A 17,668-nucleotide genomic window follows, 5' to 3' on the forward strand; every position below is an offset into this window, starting at 1 on the left:
ATTCCTGTTTAGTGTGGGGCTTGTATTTAAAATGTACAAATGCCATTGGAAGAGCTCACTTGTACTTTGAGCAGGGAAGGACAAACCAGTATATGAATTTTAAGGTTTCCTACAATAGAAACTTATTGCATTTCATTAGTGGGTTGTGGTTACTGGTAGCAGATAATATCTCAGTTTAATTTTGGAAATATTAAGTGCTTTTCTCCATCCTTCTACTTTTATTGCTAAGCAGCTGGCTATTTTCTACTTAAAAAAAAATGAGCTTTTAATGCAGCTGCAAGGCGAGGGACCAAGACTGACATTGCAGAAAAGAAACAGATGACAGTAGAACCACCAAGAACTAAAATTACACCACTGGGTAATTAAAAGTAAACTCAGTGAAAAACAAATCAAGGTGGAAGCACTATACAGGAATACTTAATGAAATGTAAGGATATAAAATCTTGGTGTAAATGAGCTGGAATATGAGAGTAAACTGTACTTCAGTAACCAGAAGACCACATCCCTGCTTTTTAGGTGTGAGATATGAAAAGTAGGATTCATAAAGGGACCACTGAGTTTCCATTCTGACCTCCGTGCATAAATATGTATGTGCTCAATATAGGCAGTGAAATTTAGGAGGGGGATTGTTTTCTAGCAAAAACAAATCATTGTGGAGAACAGAAATACCTAGCTTCACTTGCTGCACAGTGAGAAAGACGGAACCTCTGGACTGGAAATACTACAACTTTGATCCTTGAGTATTGAAAGATTTTTACAATTTAGCAGGAAGCTCTTGCCATTTCCTTCTCTGTAGCCAAGATCTTTTAAATTTCATAGTTATATGATCCTTTACATGATCATGATCATTTAAGGCATTACAATGATCAAAGAATATAAAACAAGCACTGATTTTAAAGGTCTCACTTCTAACAATGATATTAGAATTTTTTTAATCTGTGAAGCTCATTAGACATATCCCTAAAATTTTATTATGCTATGGATGCAGTGTAAATAAGGTATGCAGATGTTGTAGACAAGAAGTAATACTTCCAAGTTGAGTATTTCTTACTTATAAATGTTTGGACTGTCTTTCAGAAAATTCTTAGATGTATCTGTTAAAATGAAATTATTGTTTTAATTAATACAGGAAAGAGAACATGTAATGTAAATTCATAGTCAAAGTGTCATTTTAAACATGCTTTAATCCTACAGTCAGCAGAGAATTGCAGTGTGGAAGCAGCAGAATCTACTGTGTGATTTATAAATTGTATGTTAAATTGAAGGCTGTTTTTTGTAATTACTTTTGAGTGATTTTACACTCTTTCTAAAGCTCTATTTAGTCATCTTTAGGGCTGTCCAAAAACTCTTGAACCAGAATCCTTTTGAAGTAAGAAGGCTTTTGGCAAAGTAGCTTTTTAAAGAAAAGTGTCAGCTTTCTGGGGTAGCTTAGTTCTTTTGTCAAAGTATTTTGGCTGAAAACCAGAAGAGTTTAGCCAAAAATATCCTCATGGTGTCTCCTGGGAAGTGTATTTTGTGCTTTGCATTGCATTTCACTACTGGCTGAACTTCACAGCTGAACCATGTTTCCCGTAAAGCCCTGTGGTCAGGGTCTCACTATTTTAATTTCCCTCGATGACAGGGGCGTTAGGATGTATTTTGGGAAAGGTGGTCCTGTGGAAGAGGTCACAGACTGGGCTCCTAAGGCATGCACTGTAGGAAAAGCCCCTTGGATTCCTGGTTGATAACCAGCTGGCACCTTAAAGTTTGAGCACTTCCTTCTAGCCTGCATGTGATCTATAGACCATCCTCTTTGTGGGCTTTGAGAGCGGGACCCTTCAGAAGGGTTTGATGTGTCAGTAAAAGACTTAAAACTTTTTGATGGTTTTAGCTACACAAATACCTGTGCAAGGGAGAGAGTATTTTTAAAAGTTTAAGACTTTGCTAGTGCTTCTGCCAGCTTTTGTGTAAGAAATGCTCCGTTTTATATATTGAGAACTGAAAGCTGCAAGGCAGCATGGCTGGATTTTGAAAGCCAGATTAAACTCTTAGGTGAAATGGAAAACAACCTGCTAGGAGCCTGAAGCTTTAGAAAGCTGTGGTTTAGAAAATCCAGCAAGGTCTCATCTTACCCATCTAAGTGCCTTAAAATAGTCCTGATTGATTTGCTTATAGTTGTGTAAGATGTTTCTAAACAAGAAGAGAACTGAAGGTGGTCTGCTTGAGTTCTTCATCACTGGACCAATCTATCACTTGTTTATTAGGATCCAAGGATCCTTAGCTACTGTGACTGTTTGGATGTTGCTTCCTCAGAACACTATCAGAAGATTGGTTAGGAGGTCCAGAAGGCGTCCCAGAGGCCAGAACAATAAGACAGATGGTGAGGAGTTTATATTGGTTTATATTGGTTTTCTCCTACACTGAATCATAGAATGGTTGGGGTCGGAAGGGACATTTGAAGATGACCTAGTCCAACAATAAAGCACCTGAATGAAACATGGTATTGAATAAATAATTTCATAATGCTGCAAGTTAGACACCTGGCTCTAGACCAAGAATCCACAATGTTTACATGCTACATGGAGTGAATGGAGGAGAGCTAAGTGCTGAAGAAAGCACCTCACCACAGCAAGCAAAGTGTGTGATGGCCACAGCAGCTGGCTGGAAAATGCTTGTGAGAAGATGCTCCAGGATCCCCTCTGCTGGATGCAGCAGTGGATAAATCCACCGCTTTCGGTGCCAAGTGCCTGCAGGAACTTGAGTTCCAGAAGCTGGCACCTCACCTTGAAAATGTGTGCCCAGTTGTCCTTTAGGCATGGAGACTTTGAAAACTGGCTCTGAAAAAACAGTTTTTACAGTTCTCTTTGAAAAATGGGCTGCTGCTACAGAGTTGTCAAGTAATAATCTAGTGGCCGGGAGGACTTACCTGGGAAGCAGGAGTTCTGTATCCAGTTCATTGCACTGATTCAAACTTCCCTCTCCCATCTGCTGGAAAGGTGCCCTCATCACTAACCAATACAGTAATTTGGAAGTGGGACCACTGAACATTGAAGCTCCCAAGACAGTTTCTGATGCTGATACAGCTTTGATTTTAGAAAGAAAAAAGACAAAGCCTAACCAGTCCATGGAAATCTATTATTTTGTCATGAGCACTCCCATAGGAAGATGGTCTGCAAGAGAGAGGCATCTCCCTACCATGTTTTGGAAGAGAATGGCAGTGTTTTCTATTATCCTTCCTGCTGACACTGTGCTTAGATGAGACTGAAGGAGTATGGACACATTTCCTTAATGGACAGAAATGGGCTGGTTAGGGGGAATAGTTACTCTCTTCAGGCAAAATGTTGACCACCTCTAGTCTGTACAGAAAGAAAAGCTTAGGCATCCAGATTAAGTTTTCTGACAAAACCACAGGCACCTCATGTGTCTTAAGGTGGTTGAATTGTTAGGAGAAGGGTTTCGATGCTTTGTTTGGACTTGGGAAAAGGCCACAGATATAGATTCACTGATAGTGTTACCAGTGTTGACTTCAACAGCTCTCATCTGGAGGTTTAGGGGTGAAGAATGGGGGCAAAAGATAGTGGAAAGAGAAACTGCTTCAAATCTGGCTGGGTTTTGAGAGAAGAACGAAGCTGTGTCTGTAGCTGTGCAAAGGCTCTTTGTGCCTATCTTTGTCTGGTCTTAAGCATGGCCTACTCTGTGATTATTTGGTTTTGGTCCTGTTAGTATGATTTGCTAACTGTAGAATAAGCTTAAATAATAACAACATGAAATCCTACAGATAAGCACTTTAAGATTCAGCTGGAGTGATTTTTTTTTCAGGCTTACTTGTGAGTCCCTCCAGATTATCCTGTAATGGTACTGATGATTTTATCAGATACTGAACCTTGCTCATAATAGTAATGCATTTATTCATCTTTAGCGGACTCCTTAGAAATAGTCTACGGACCTCCAAGAGACCATGGATCAGGGGTTAATTTGGTCTCCATCTGGTCTGAATGCTCGGGGCAGCCTGCTCATTTCCATGCTGTGAGGGCTGGACAATGACACTTCCATGAGGCAGTGCTTGGCTGGCCGAAGAAGGCTCTGTGCGGAGACTGAAGGGTTCATAAATCGTTCACCTTCATAAAAGAAGTCACCAAAAAATCTTGCATCAATTTTTAAAGGCTTTACAAGCACTTCTTTTTTTTAAACGAGTCTTGTACACCAAAGGCTGCTGATTATATTGGAGTTAAGGGAAGACAAGAAAGCATGGAAGTTTTTGTAAGGACATTATTTAATATAAATAGAATTTTATGGTTGTCATCAGAGAAGGATTTATAAGAGATCATCTAATGTTTGGGAATTAAACCAAAGAGCTTTAAAAAAAATAATATCTGAAGGAACTGGCAATGTTGGATGCCATGATAATTACAGCCAATCAAAATAAAAACATCAGACAGGAATGTAATGGAGACCTAGCACAGGAAACAGCAAAAAATGCCTTATTACAAAGGAAAAGAAAAATGTTTCTCAATGAGCTCTCTTGGCAGAAGGGTTTTAATGAGGAAATGGGTCTATAATGGGTGACTGGTTAGTGGAGTTATGTAGAAGAAATGTTAAAGAAAACAGTTACTGAGAACTTGTTGCAGAGCAAGAGAATTGTTGTTTATGTGTGCTGAGGAGACTCCAGGGTGGTGGATCTGTCAGCAGCATCCACAGATGCATTTGCAAAGTTTCCCTCTAGTTGTGTAATGAACTCGCATTTTAAAGCCGATGCAGAGCTGAGGTGAGAGGATGTAACGAGAGCTGTTATATGAGCTGTAGCTGAAAAGCCTCTTTATTGGAGGTTTTCCTCCTTTGCTGTTTAGTACCTTCATGTCAGAATTGCCTTTAATTTAATTGTGGAGTGCCAAACACTCTATAGTCATTCTCTACTTATAAATGTTCTATAAAAACTTAATGAATGCATGAACATACAACAGTAATTTATAAATAAATAGTTCAAAATTAGTCCAAAATCCCTAGACAACATACATAGCTATTTCCTTATGTCTACTCTGTTTAAATAATTCTGAACATAATCCTAAATCTTAAATCTTCAAGGAAAAATAATGTTGGTTTTTTTCAGTACCATCTTTCTTTTGAATTTTCAAGGGCACTTCTTGAAAGGACAGAACATATTTCTTTACAAAGCACTCATAGATAATCTTTGCTTGTTTTGTTGAGAAAATCACAAAAAGGAACCTGATTTGTCTAAAGAAGTCCTTGTGACATTCTTCTTATGTAGAATGTGAGAATTTCTACCAGTTTCTAAATATCTTAATGTCTTGAGTGCCACATCTTCAGAATTATTCAGGTTGGACTATTTAAGTTTAAATTCTTTTTGTATCATATGTGGAGGCAACTGCATTATCTTCACAAGTTTTGTGGAGTTAGGTGAATAGTTTATATACCGGAAGTGCTTTAAATGACCCTTGATTTTTATGCAGACCGTGCCCACCGCTACATCTACTTCCACAGTGTTGTGGCTATGATGAGAACTTAATACACTGTTGAAGAAAAGAGCTCTCTGTAGCTGCTGAGGCAGTTGTACTGTCAATTGGAAACCCTCCCACCTGAAAAGAGGCCAGCTGGGCATCCCATGTCTTGCAAATACTGAGCTTACTTTCTGGATGGCATGTGTCAAGCTTGTGTAAGTGACACCAACTTGATCCTCCCAGGGAAGTTGCTGTATCAGCTACGAGAACATGTGTGCCTCCTCTTGTGTAAAACAAATCTGTTGGCACTTGATGCCAGGGTCTGTCAGGTGCTTTGTTAATGGCTTTGGTCATAATTGCTTTTACTCTGTCTTCTAAGCAACTTTCTAAACGTGTGTTTGCCCATTTACACTTAGTTTGCATGTGATTGCGTTCACATTGTTCCTTGAATTTTACGGAAGATTATATTAAATGTCGCAACTACAGTGTTGGATACATGGAGTTTCTGATGAGTTTGGAGATGATTCCTCTGTACCTTTTTGGCAGGACTGAATAACCGTGGCAAGTCTCGTATGTAGTTAATTTTTCCTTTGCTTGAGTCAACTGGCAGATGCCGGGATTTCAGCCAGGGCAAGGTCAGTGTGGTCTTTACCTCAAAAGCCTTTTCTTTTACTAGTAGCTGCATAATCAGAGCAGTAGCATTAGTTGTTGTTCCTGTAAGTGCCCTATAAATGCTCAACAGATACACAGCGAGGTTCAAGTGCCACTGCTTAGCTAATGTGCAGCTCCTTAATTTGTGCACAACTGGCCTCTGGTCATGTTCTAGCTGTGCGAAAGATTAATCTGCTGCTACTGTTAGGGAATTTGCTGAGTACCAAAACAGGTAGAGATGCCAGTACTTATTGCTTACTTAACATAGCTTGTTATATTCTTCCCTGGAAATGTACATTATTTTTAAAAAGTTGATTAGATGGAAGGATTTAAATTAAAAAAAAAAAAAAATCTCAGAGTTGCCATCCTCAAGAACTTTTTGGTAGCAGAAGCTTCTTGGTATATGGATAAGGGAAGCAACACCTTCAGTTTACATGAATTCAGATGAACACCCTTGTTTGGAAATCATATTCTGCACATTCTGTTTCTGAATTCAAATTTCTTTTTCAAAATAAGACAAGCTTGTTGAAAGCATTCAAACCTACATGCAATCACTTGCACTCTTAATATTTTTAAATCTTTGTAGGCCGGTGTATTGTGTATGGCAAAGGATTTTGAATGTACATGTCATGGTATAAGAACTGTACTGGGAAATGTTTTACTGCTGAAAGATATTATTTCAGCTGGCTTCCATTTGGCATTCCTTATAAGTGGAATTATGACCATTGCCAATGATATAGACTGATCAGTAAAAGTCTGCTGTAGCATACTAGTATAAAAATACTTCTGAGAATGTCGTTCATGTCTGGTCATCTGCAGGAACCACATAGCTTCACATGTGCTTTTACTCAGTCACATCAGATCCATACAAACCTGGTTTTGTTCATTGCATTTTGCCTCTACAAGCATTTCTATATGCCCAATATATGTTTTATCTGGGGACCTGCTTTGGCAGGTTCCCCTTCCTTTTGTCTTCTTTCCCTTATCTGCACTTGGAAAGGTGTTTCAGGGCTCCAGGAGTAAAAGGACATTGAACAGTGCTGTTGCTGTCAAGTTCACCCTTCGCTTGTCCAGTGAATACATGTGGCTGTATTTCCTGTGAGGCTTGATTTTTGCTCAGTTTTCTCTTGTGTTGAGGCTTGGCCATTTTACTAAAGATATTGTTGGTATTTGTGTCACCGATATAATTTCTTTCCCTCCTTTTCCCAGCTTCATGGGAGCTGGTATGGAAGGTTCAGCATATGAGCACATGTCGAGTGTTATTTGCTCTCTGCAGATCCCCAGCTTGAGAATAAAAATGAGCTTTTGTTGAAATTGCATTGACACTGCCCCAGTTCAAATGCAAGATTTTTATCATGCATGTCTATGTACCATTGTGCTTTCTTATATTGCAGTTATCATTCTAAGAAGCATGTCCTTGTTATCTGAGGATAACACTCTTGGATCATTTCCATGACTCTTAGTAGCTTGCATGCTATTGCAAAATGCCTCCTGGTGTTGTATCTCTTATGCTCTGTATCTTTCACTGGATATAATTTTCCATTGCAGCCATATCTTTCCTCCTTTTAAAATGTTCCCACTCTAATTATGTGCTGGGTTTTGTGCCTGATGAATTTAGTCCCTTTAATTCTTTCACTTATGCATCTTTCTGTTTTCTGTATGCTGCTGGCACGCGAGGGCAGAGTTTTGTAACTCACTGAAGGCCATCTCAGCTGCGGCCAAGGGCATTTCTTTGCCTGGTTGGCAACATTTTTCACAGGAATAATGGCCATTTTACTCTCACCAGGAACCAAAGAACTAAATCAACCGAAAAATAGTGTTACAGAAAGAAGAATAGCTTTCTGCTGGTGTAGCAGCCCGTACTAGCTCATGATGGGATCAGCTGGTGGTTGGTGACAATACGGAGAAGGGGAGGGGAGCACAGGACTGCGGTGGGGGAGCCGGGCTGCTGATAGCCTTCTCGTAGATTAGCTTAGCTAATTAGCCATGGTGGGACTCCCCTCACCTAACTTTATGTACCTCGTAGATATGTAGGCAGAGCTGGTCATAGTCACTTGGGTCTCATCTCCTGATTACAGGTTTTGAAAACGTACTTGCCCCCTTCTCGCGCTATTTTCATTTCACCCTTGATGAAGCCCTGATTTTATATTTGAAGCACAGATGATAATAAGTGAATTCTGGCATAAACTCATTGACTTCAGCAGAACTACATCAACAAGAAACTTGTCTCAATTTTTAAAAACACTTCTTGATGAAAAGTAAGGCTACTATTCCTATGTATGACAAGGGCACCTGCATTGTACAGTCAGAACTAATAGTGCCTTACGCCTTACAAACATCAGCTGAGGAAATAGCTCTATTGAGCCAGAATTAAGTGTACTTTGGGGACGAAGCAATGACTTCCGATCAATTAGGTTTTTAGGTAATGTTAGCTTCCCATCAGCTTAGAATCTCTCTTTTGCCCTCTGCAGCAGACCTCGCTGTGTTTTTCAGCATCATTGGGACCTGAAATGTGTTATATCTGCTTTATGCTACTCCATGCTCCATAGATTTCACAGAGATTTCGTAGCCACAGAGTTATGGTCCTCATTTTTAAAATTCTATGGTATTAACATTTAGGGATTATTTTTGAAATCGCTCAAGACTGTTGCCTTAACCTTTAAATCGACATGTAGAATTTAATTTCAGAGCATTGCAATGTTACAAAAACGATCACCCATTGCTTAAGCAGCTTTATCATTGATTCTGATTTTTATATTCCAGCTAAATGGTGAACTCTTGATTACTCAAGATAATGCACAAGAGAGCTATGAGGACAAATGAGAAAATGCTTACATGAAGTAAAAGCATAGCTACACAAAACGTGTAGGCTAGGATGATCAGCAAGGCTGTAATGGAGAAAGAAGAGGTTGGTGACACAGGTTTCATCTCCAGTGTGAAAAGCATCTTTTCTGGGGAAGGATCCACAGCCCTTGGGCCGAGGGGTGAAAAGCAGCTTCCATGCACAGCGCTGGGGTCTTGTCCCTTCTACCTCTCCCCACTTCCCCCAGAAACCTACCTATCCTTGACCTGAACTGGGTACTGGGTACTGCTCTTACCCCTTACAGGCATGGGACTTTTTTTTTTTTTTTTTTTTTTTTTTTTTGGCTTTTATCTGTTCAAAATGTTTGAAATAATGTGAGGTCTGTGTCCCAGACTGGCATTTCACTGGCATGCGTTTTTGGGCATGTGTTGCGTGCGTTAGGATGCAGCTTAAGGCTTGCCAGGGCGTTTGAGGATACACAGGCTGCCAGATCGTTCTGGGAGGTGTCAGGATGTGGATGACGAGGACTTGAAAAGTCAGGGGAGTGAAAACTGTTGAAAGCTGTTGATGTGTCTGTAGTGCTGACTGAAACCTGCTTGGGAAAATCACCCACCAAATGTGGCTGTGTGGCTCTGCAGATTTGTGTGCCTGTCTGTACCAGGAATGCATTCAATACAGAATATGGATAGTTCAGTTCAGATCCTTGAGAATTAAGAATGGTTTTAAAAATAATAGTAATAAAATATAATAAGAGTGAAAATAACTCAGTTACAATGAAATAAAAACAGCTCAAAGAGGAGTCCCGTAGGACAAAGGATAGCAGCCACTTCATATCTGTTGGCTGACTGAGCATTAATGCCAGTGAGGATCATTTCCCTTTTGCATTTCTCAGCCATTTGGATTCAACTAGGCAAATAATCTGTGTTGTTGCTTCTAGGTCCAAAACAATGGTGTGCAATAAGCCACCAGCCCTTATGGAGCAGCTGCTGGCACATGTAGGGCCTTCATGCACGAGGTGTTTGCTGGCTTCCCATCCACAGCTGGGGGCAGGCGGAGGAGCCAGAGGAGTGCTGGGTGCCAGCTGGCCTGGCCAGTCCCCCAGCGGTTTTGAACAAGCCTGTGGTGCCTTGGGGATTCTCCGATGACCTCTCAAGGACTTGTCACTTGAAGCCTGGCTTAATAAACTTCTGTCCTGGCAAATGAGGCAGATTCCCTAAAGCTGACAGATCTCAAAAGTTGTTGAAGTTATTTTGAAATTGTTGTGCTGGTTCCATTGGTATGTTTCCATTCCTAATGGGAGTAGAGGCGTTTTTCTTTTTTTTTTTTCTTTTTCTTGTGTGTTTTTTTTTGTTCTGTTGTTGTTTTTTTTTTGTTTGTTTGTTTTTGTTTTGTGGCATTTTTTGTGTGTGTTTGGTTGTTGTTGTTGTTGTTTTGTTGTTGTTGTTTTGTGTGTGTGTTTTTTGTTTGTTTGTTTGTTTTTTAGGAAAGGCCATATAAATCCTGCCTTTTCCTCTTCCTCTCATTTTTTTACAAAGCTTTCAGCTTATGCTAATTTAGTGGCCACCATTATAAGTGCTGCAAGTTTGACTCTTGGCCCCTGTGTAGACAGCGAAAAAATGTTCATACTTTTGCAAGTGCCAAACATCTCCAGGTTTCTCTCTGGCATTGTTTTTACTTATGCTGAAGATATTCCAAATACCAGGGCTAAGACAGTGTTTGAAAAGACAGGCTGGCACCAGTTTAAATGGGATTTAGTTTTCTAAATGCCTTTATGAATTTGGGTCTGAAAGAACTTGAAGATAGGTCAGAAAGGCAGGGAATTTTCCAGGATTTTAAAATGAAAGGTGCTGCTGTAACACATACGTGAAGATCAAATTCTTATTTCAATCATATAAGGCGATTTTAGCTGCAGAAGAGAAGGTTTCTTTCTTAAAGCAGGAAAAGGTGGAGAAAGTGATATCCAAAGTGCTTTTGGTTTGATTTCTACTACTACTGTGCCCCTTCACTGCACCTGCAGACTCTGTGAATTATTTAATCTGCAAACTCTTCAGAGTTTTCCTCTGTTAGTGGCTCTTCTCAGACCAGGGTAGTTTCCCAAGTATTTGTTGTGAGTCCAGGTGTTGTGACCTGACTGACACTAAGCAGCTCTGTTTTTCAGAACGAGTCCCTTTTCTCTGTGAGTCGAGGTAGGTTGAGGTGTATCCCCTGGGTCTCTGAGGCTTGTAAGCCCTGCAGCAGCAGGCAGGGGGAATGTGTTGAAGCTTCATTGGAGGTGGTGTTTTCCCCAGAAAATCTTTCATATCTGGCTGCTGAACAGAGCCACCAGCAGCCCTGACAGTTCTCTGCTGCTGGATACCTGTCTCATCTCTGAGCTGTGTAGGAGTTTGCAAAGGCAGATTAATATTTAAAGTACCTGGAGGCTTTGATCTTTCAGTTATAGTCTGGATACATCCGAAACCTCATAAAATGCAGCCAGAGGAGGTGATGCTGCCTCTTTTTTCACTAACACAGAGACTGGAGCACCTTCGTAATTTCAATTCCTTCCTCTGTCTCAGGCCATTTCATTCCCATTTCTGACTTATCTGTTGAGAGTCCTTATCATCAGCCTGCTGGGTGCTGAAACTGCCTAATTTGCAGGATTTCAGCTGTGTATCTGAACCACTTGACTTGAAAGCCTCGTTGTCTGATCTTCTGGATCCTGAAGTGCCCCTGCTACACTGAAAAGGTGGTGTGCCTTGCCTGCAGTGTCCTGCAGGCTGGTGGCCAGGTGCTCTCCTGGGCTGTGGGGTGGGAGCTGCAGGCCAAGGCAGGCAGGACCCGTGTCTGTCTGCTCAGCCCACAGAGCATCAATGCAGTTGTCATTCAGGATGGTCTCACTCCCTGTCCCTCAAAGCTGACCGCTGCTAAAGGTTGAGCACCTACATTCAGGTGTCTGGAAGAGACTTCCAGGTCCGAGTCTCTGCCACGTCCTCCTGACTGGCTGATGCAACAACTCACTGCTTTCCCACACAGGGAAGAGTTCATCTCTAACTTGGCATTGAGAAGCCTGTTCTTGCAATCAACCCCCTCACTTTCCAGTCCACCGGCATCGATTGTTCTAGTGCCAAGTCTGACCCTAAAAGCCTTGGAAAGGAAGATGTGGAGAAACACCCTTCTCCTCAGCCTTTCCTCTTGGCTAGTTTCTGTTGCTCCCTCTTTGTTCACTGACTACTGTGAACCATGGACTTGACAAAAAGAGACAGAACCATCCACTGTGGATACTGTGAGCTCCGCTAGGCCACAAAGAACACCAAGAGATAGTGCCTTCTATGCTGATGTTAGGAATCTCCTTCCGGGGAGATATGCCCAGATTCAAGCTTAATGTATGTGAAGTGATTTGTTTGGTATGCACATGAGGATATTTGGGAGAAGATATCACAGAGATCTGATACTTCAAAACTATAGAAGACTGTGGTCAAATAGTTTATATAACCTTAGAAAATAGCTGTAAACTGGCCAGTGGCCTGACCTGGTCTCTAATAGTCTGGGCTGGCTCTGGACAAAGCAGGCAGCAGCCCAACATAGCGGAGGACAGTAACAGCAAACATTTTCCTGCCAGTTTTGTCTGTCAGAGCCCTTGGGAGCTGGGCTCATTATTGCTTCTGCAGTAAAAGCTTTACATACAAATTTCCATTACTCTTCCCTTCACCCCCACCACTACTGCTGTCTTCTGTGTCCACCTTTAAGATGTGCCTTCTCCTCCAGCTCAGGTTCCTCATCCTTGGGTGGCAAAATTCAATTTTGACTGCACACTTGAGAATCCTTGAGTGATATTGCTGCAATTGAGAAAAAAAAACTCAATAAGACCTAAATATTTGAGCAGCCAAGGTTTGTAACTGTTGGGTTTCTGTGCTCCTAACAATACCTGAGCTATGTATTTTAAAGCTGATTCAGACATGTACAAATGAGCTGCAGTCATCTTAGTTGTGGTAACATAAGCAAAATTTTGTGAACTAAGCACTCTTGAAAAGGGGAAAAAAAAAAAAAGCATCTGTATGTGGCTGAGTGTTGTCCAGAACCAGCACCCTAAGCTAGGAGAGGAGATTTCGTAAATTACATTAGTACTTAGTAGTCTGACAGGAGTGAGGGTGAGAGTACAAAATGTATCTCTTCTAAGATTGTCTATATTGTCACCTTCTACACTAAAAGGTAATAGGATGTTGAAACAGAAGTCTTGAAAATAAAATTGTTACTTTACAAATTGGTGGAAACTTCCTTTTTTGGGTCTGTACTCTCCTGAGTCTTCTTTCTGATTGACAAAGCTTGTCTATGGTGTGGTTCACACCTTTCCTGGTACAGGAGCATAGCATGTCATGGCTGTGAAAATCCACAGGTAGTCCCTGTTCTTCCCTTCCTCCATGGGAGGATTACCCAGAACCAATGATTTTTTCCCTGGGATCTTCTGCCTCACTGTAGTCCATTAAACTATGACCATATCAAGTGATCCCTTGACCCCGGAGCTCTTCCCAGGTACAAACTTACACTCCACCATTTTGAACTGTGGTCCTCCTTCTGTACTTTGCTCTCTTTTGGAAGGGAAACTGGGGAATCAGAAGGGGCTCAAAACATAGTGTAGTCTGTGCCCTGAAGCTGGATGATCAGTGAGGACTGAGAAGCGTGTTGTGGAGCATCCCTGCCCTGCCACAGACATGGTGCAACAAGGCTGTTGTGAGGCAGAACGATCTCCCACATAACTCATGCCATTCCCTCTCCACATGAGGAGTGAGACAAAATCTGCTCCCATCTGACCCCACCCCTACTGCAGTCTACTAATTTTATCTCCTAGAGGATAATGGAAGCACATACTAGACAGCAATTCAGAGGGGTAATTTATTCCCTGAACTCCAAAGTCATCTACTTAGTCTTACTGCTAAGGCATTTATTAAATGTATCAGAGTTGATGGTGGAATTTAAAATTAGAGCAAGGCTTTTTCATAGTACAGGCAAATTGAATTTTGTTGCATGGAAAGGGCAGTCTGTCCATCTTGCTCCCTCCATTATGTTTTGGTATCTGCTTCAACAGCTTATTCTCACCCTGAAGCTCCTTAACCTTCTGTCCCTCCTGAAGCACACTTAATCCTTCAGGCCATCACCAAAATAACAGATCTACCCTTCTAGACCTCCAGCATGCTGAGAGACACAGACCCGCATACTGGCCCCACACCTGTGCCTAATCCTACTTGGTTTATTTTTGGAGGAAATCAGGGCATGAAGAGTAATATAACCCAATCTTCTTGCTCTAGATGTAAAATGCACATGTCTGTATCATGGCTATAAAATATGATATGCAGGTACTTGCTTTTGAAACCCTCATATGACTTCCAGCTTGTTTGTGTAGTCCGGAGCCTTGGTGACAGAAAGACTGGAAAAACATATCAGAAGTACATAAATAATGCTTTTGTCAAAGAGTATTTCTACAGACTCCCTAAATATTGACTTTTGATGGTCCTTTCACACAAACTCCATTTCTGTACTGTTATTTTCTGAGAGATCTCTTCAGAGGCTAATATCAAGCAAGCCATTTCACTTGGAGGCTTAGACAAAGGTAGTTTCAGAGATGAATCTCTTCAGGATTTACTGAAGGCTCTGATGTAACTTTATTGCATGATATAGTGAAATATTATCTCCCTTTCACCCTCAATGAGTTACACAAGGGCTATTGTATCAGACAATTTGCTGGGCACAATTTCACTGCTCAGGTAGATGGGAAGTGAAATTTCAGGCCTTTGGGTTGGTCTCATCGTCTGCTGAATTGCCTCTAGAGCAGTATGTGCTCTTTATAAGTGGCAACTTAGTACTAACATTTTTCAATGCAAGCTTATGAACTGGATTTTCTCCATTGACCTTTCTTTCCAATGAGAAATCACGAACACAGAATTGCCTATTATTAGCATCGCTTAATCTCCTTCCTCTTAATTAAATTTCTTCTGAGCTTTATCTTACCAAGCCTAATACCAAAACAAACTGCTGAACACACTGCTGCATGTTTCATGTGTGCCTGTGGAACGTACAACCTGCTTGGAGGACCTGCGCGTATCCTGCTCATGCTGCGTGGGTTATGGCATGCAAAAATGTATTCATATTAGGATGCTGCGTATGTTCAGAAACTGTTGAAAGTCTTTGGAATTCTTATAACTGTTTATTCATTCTTTTGTCTAGGAGTCAGTGACCTGTAAGTGCTCATTATGAAGAGAGATCTGGTTTTCTTGGGGACTCTAATTAGCCTTGCCTTCCTGTCACTGCTAAGGTCTGGATATCTTCAACATATTGCAGAGGAGTCCTGCTCTGTTCAAATTCTTGTTCCAGGCCTCAAAGGTAATGTGGAAGTCTACTCCATCATTCAAATGCTAATCCTTTCTTTCTAACAGGCTCATTTGCGCCCCTGACTTTTTCTAAGAGAGACAAAGAAGGTGCCTTGCAGTTGTCCTCTTATTTGTCCAATTTGTAGCTTCCTTAAAAATTGAATTTTAAGGTTTGTAAGATTAACTTAAGTCTGTTAAAATGAATACAGTTCAGAGGATGCATGCCAACTTTCCCAGACTTACTCCTGACCTGTGGTGCTTCTTACTCTGATCTGCTGCCTGGTTGCTTTCTCTGTGTTTATAGTCATGACTTGTAAATCAGGCCCTACTTTGTATCTGGGAAGATTTTCATTGTCATTTTGTGAGGTAGTATTGGGAAGTATTTTGTATTATCCACTCTTCTGCTTGTCTTCCCTTGATTTTTAAATGCTCAAGTGCCTTTTAGAAGAAACAAAAAATTAGTTAGATTTTTGGGATTTCTGTAGTTTCTGTTGATGAAAGCAATATTTTTACAAGATATTCCCCCAAACTATTGCCCAAAAGTGATGACATAATAAATTACTGATCTTTTAGTATCAAAAAAAGTAGTAAGGTACCTTTGATAGGAAATCAACAGCTGAGAATAATTAGCATTTTAAAACAACCGTATCGATTATAGCGTGAAATCCTTGGCCTGTTTAGCCAATAACAGTAATTCTTGTTATGGAAGCTATAGTGTTTCTACTGGACTGTAACACCTATGAGCACAGGGAAATACTTGTTAACTAAGGACAAAAAACCTTATGAAAACCACCTGTTTATAATTAATGATTTTTTAAAAAAGGCATTGTTTAAGAACTACATAACTAACCTTCCAGTTTTTCTGGTAGTTATGCATTGTAGTATCACAAAACTCACCTAACAATATTGATGCCACTAATATTATGTAGCACAACACTGGACTTGACATGGTTCCCTGAGGACCATAGTATGGACTGCAGGGGCTGCCAGTGTTGCTTGATAGATTGGTGAGGAAAAGGCTCCATTCTGTCCTGCAGTTGTTCATAGGGTTAAATTGCAAGCACAGCTTGGCCACAGGTTTGGCAGTGGTGTAAACTGCCTTCTCCAGATGTTTTCCAGTTTCGATGTGGCTGCCCTGTGCTGGAAGCAAGAGAATTGGGCTGTAAGGGTGTGAGTCATGCTTGGCCAGTTGGCTTCAGGGTCAAAAACAGTGCTCCTGATTTGTTTATTATTATTATAGGTGCAGCTTTAGATGCCTGAAGCAAAATGAAATCTATATTTTTTTAATTTAACTTCAGTAAGTGGCCTTTGAAGTCTTAATAATATTTATACCTTCTGCAGATGTTCTAGTTAGAAAGAACAACATTATATCCAGGTCTTCTGAGGTTTGACTAAGCCTTAAGTGAAGTTGCTTAATTTGTTTGATATGTTTACTGTAAAATAGGTATAAGATAGCGCTGTTGATGTGACTCACGGAAAAGAACACAGTCAAGGTGTGTTGTCTAAAGTCACACAGAAGATCAGTCAAAGGGTTGGACTCCACTGCATTGGGGGCTGAAGCTTTGAAATTATTTTTAATTCCAGAGAAGCTGACAGGCTTCGACGAGTTTCGTAACTTCTTTGCCTTAGTTTCCTTATTTGTGTAACCAGTCAAAATTAGCATCCGTGATTACCATCTTTATGAAAGGACCGTTATTATATACAGCAGAAATTTTTTAAATGTATAGACAGTACAGGATGCCGGCCCTTTGTCAGAAGGCAGTCCTGAGCCGGGAAACGACAGAGGCTTGAAAACCATCATGTGTTAATGATTTCACTCTGCTTCATGAGATGTGAGCCTTCCAAAAGTGAGAGAGATTGATGTACAAATTCAGTGAAGCACAAAATGGCCTGATACAGCCCCAGTTAATGTGAAATCCCTAAAAAGCTATCAGTGCTCCAGCAATGCTGTCAGGGGGACTGGCTCAGAGGATTGGTAATGAGATACTGCTGTCCTCCACTGGCACAACTCCAGCCCATTTCGGTGTCCAAGGCTTCCTTTAAACTGAGCATATATGTGGCTGCATGCCCAAATTTCATCTCCCATGCAGTGGGATTTGCTCACTGCAGCTTTTAGATCTGCCCCATCTCCTCCTCTGTTGGGCTGCTGGCAACACCTACCATGAAGGAGGAACAGAACCCCTGCTCCACTGCTGGACATGAACCTGTTGGGATTTGGGAAAAACAGGTACAGAAAAGAAGTGGAAGAAATGGGGAAGACCATGGATATGTGAAAGGGAAAAAACAGGAGGAGAGGGTTAAGCCTAAGAGGTGGTTCAGAAAATTGAGCTGAAATGGGGTGGTGAAGGAGAGACATTAAGGAAAGTACCCAAACGTGGGAGAGTGTAATGGAGAGATAATTTTAGAAGAACAGGAAAAGCTCAAAGGAAAAAACAAAA

At 40.9% G+C, this 17,668-nt stretch overlaps 1 protein-coding gene across 5 annotated transcripts in view; it reads left to right on the forward strand.

Moving 5' to 3' along the window:
- COLEC11 (collectin subfamily member 11) overlaps nucleotides 1-17,668 on the forward strand; it is a 43,288-nt gene that overhangs the window by 7,613 nt on the left and 18,007 nt on the right. For 3 of the 5 annotated variants that reach the window (XM_065834617.2, XM_065834618.2, XM_071807044.1), the window contains exon 2: nucleotides 15,088-15,243. In XM_065834617.2, the coding sequence (XP_065690689.1) occupies nucleotides 15,114-15,243 (130 nt within the window). In that variant the 5' untranslated portion in view covers nucleotides 15,088-15,113. Of the gene's footprint in view, nucleotides 1-2,250; nucleotides 2,360-5,981; nucleotides 6,071-15,087; nucleotides 15,244-17,668 lie in introns of those variants that run through there. The other 2 variants (XM_071807045.1, XM_071807046.1) reach the window with 2 other exon arrangements.

The sequence above is a fragment of the Patagioenas fasciata genome, chromosome 3 (assembly GCF_037038585.1).
Source record: "Patagioenas fasciata isolate bPatFas1 chromosome 3, bPatFas1.hap1, whole genome shotgun sequence".
In the NCBI taxonomy this organism is placed as follows: domain Eukaryota; kingdom Metazoa; phylum Chordata; class Aves; order Columbiformes; family Columbidae; genus Patagioenas; species Patagioenas fasciata.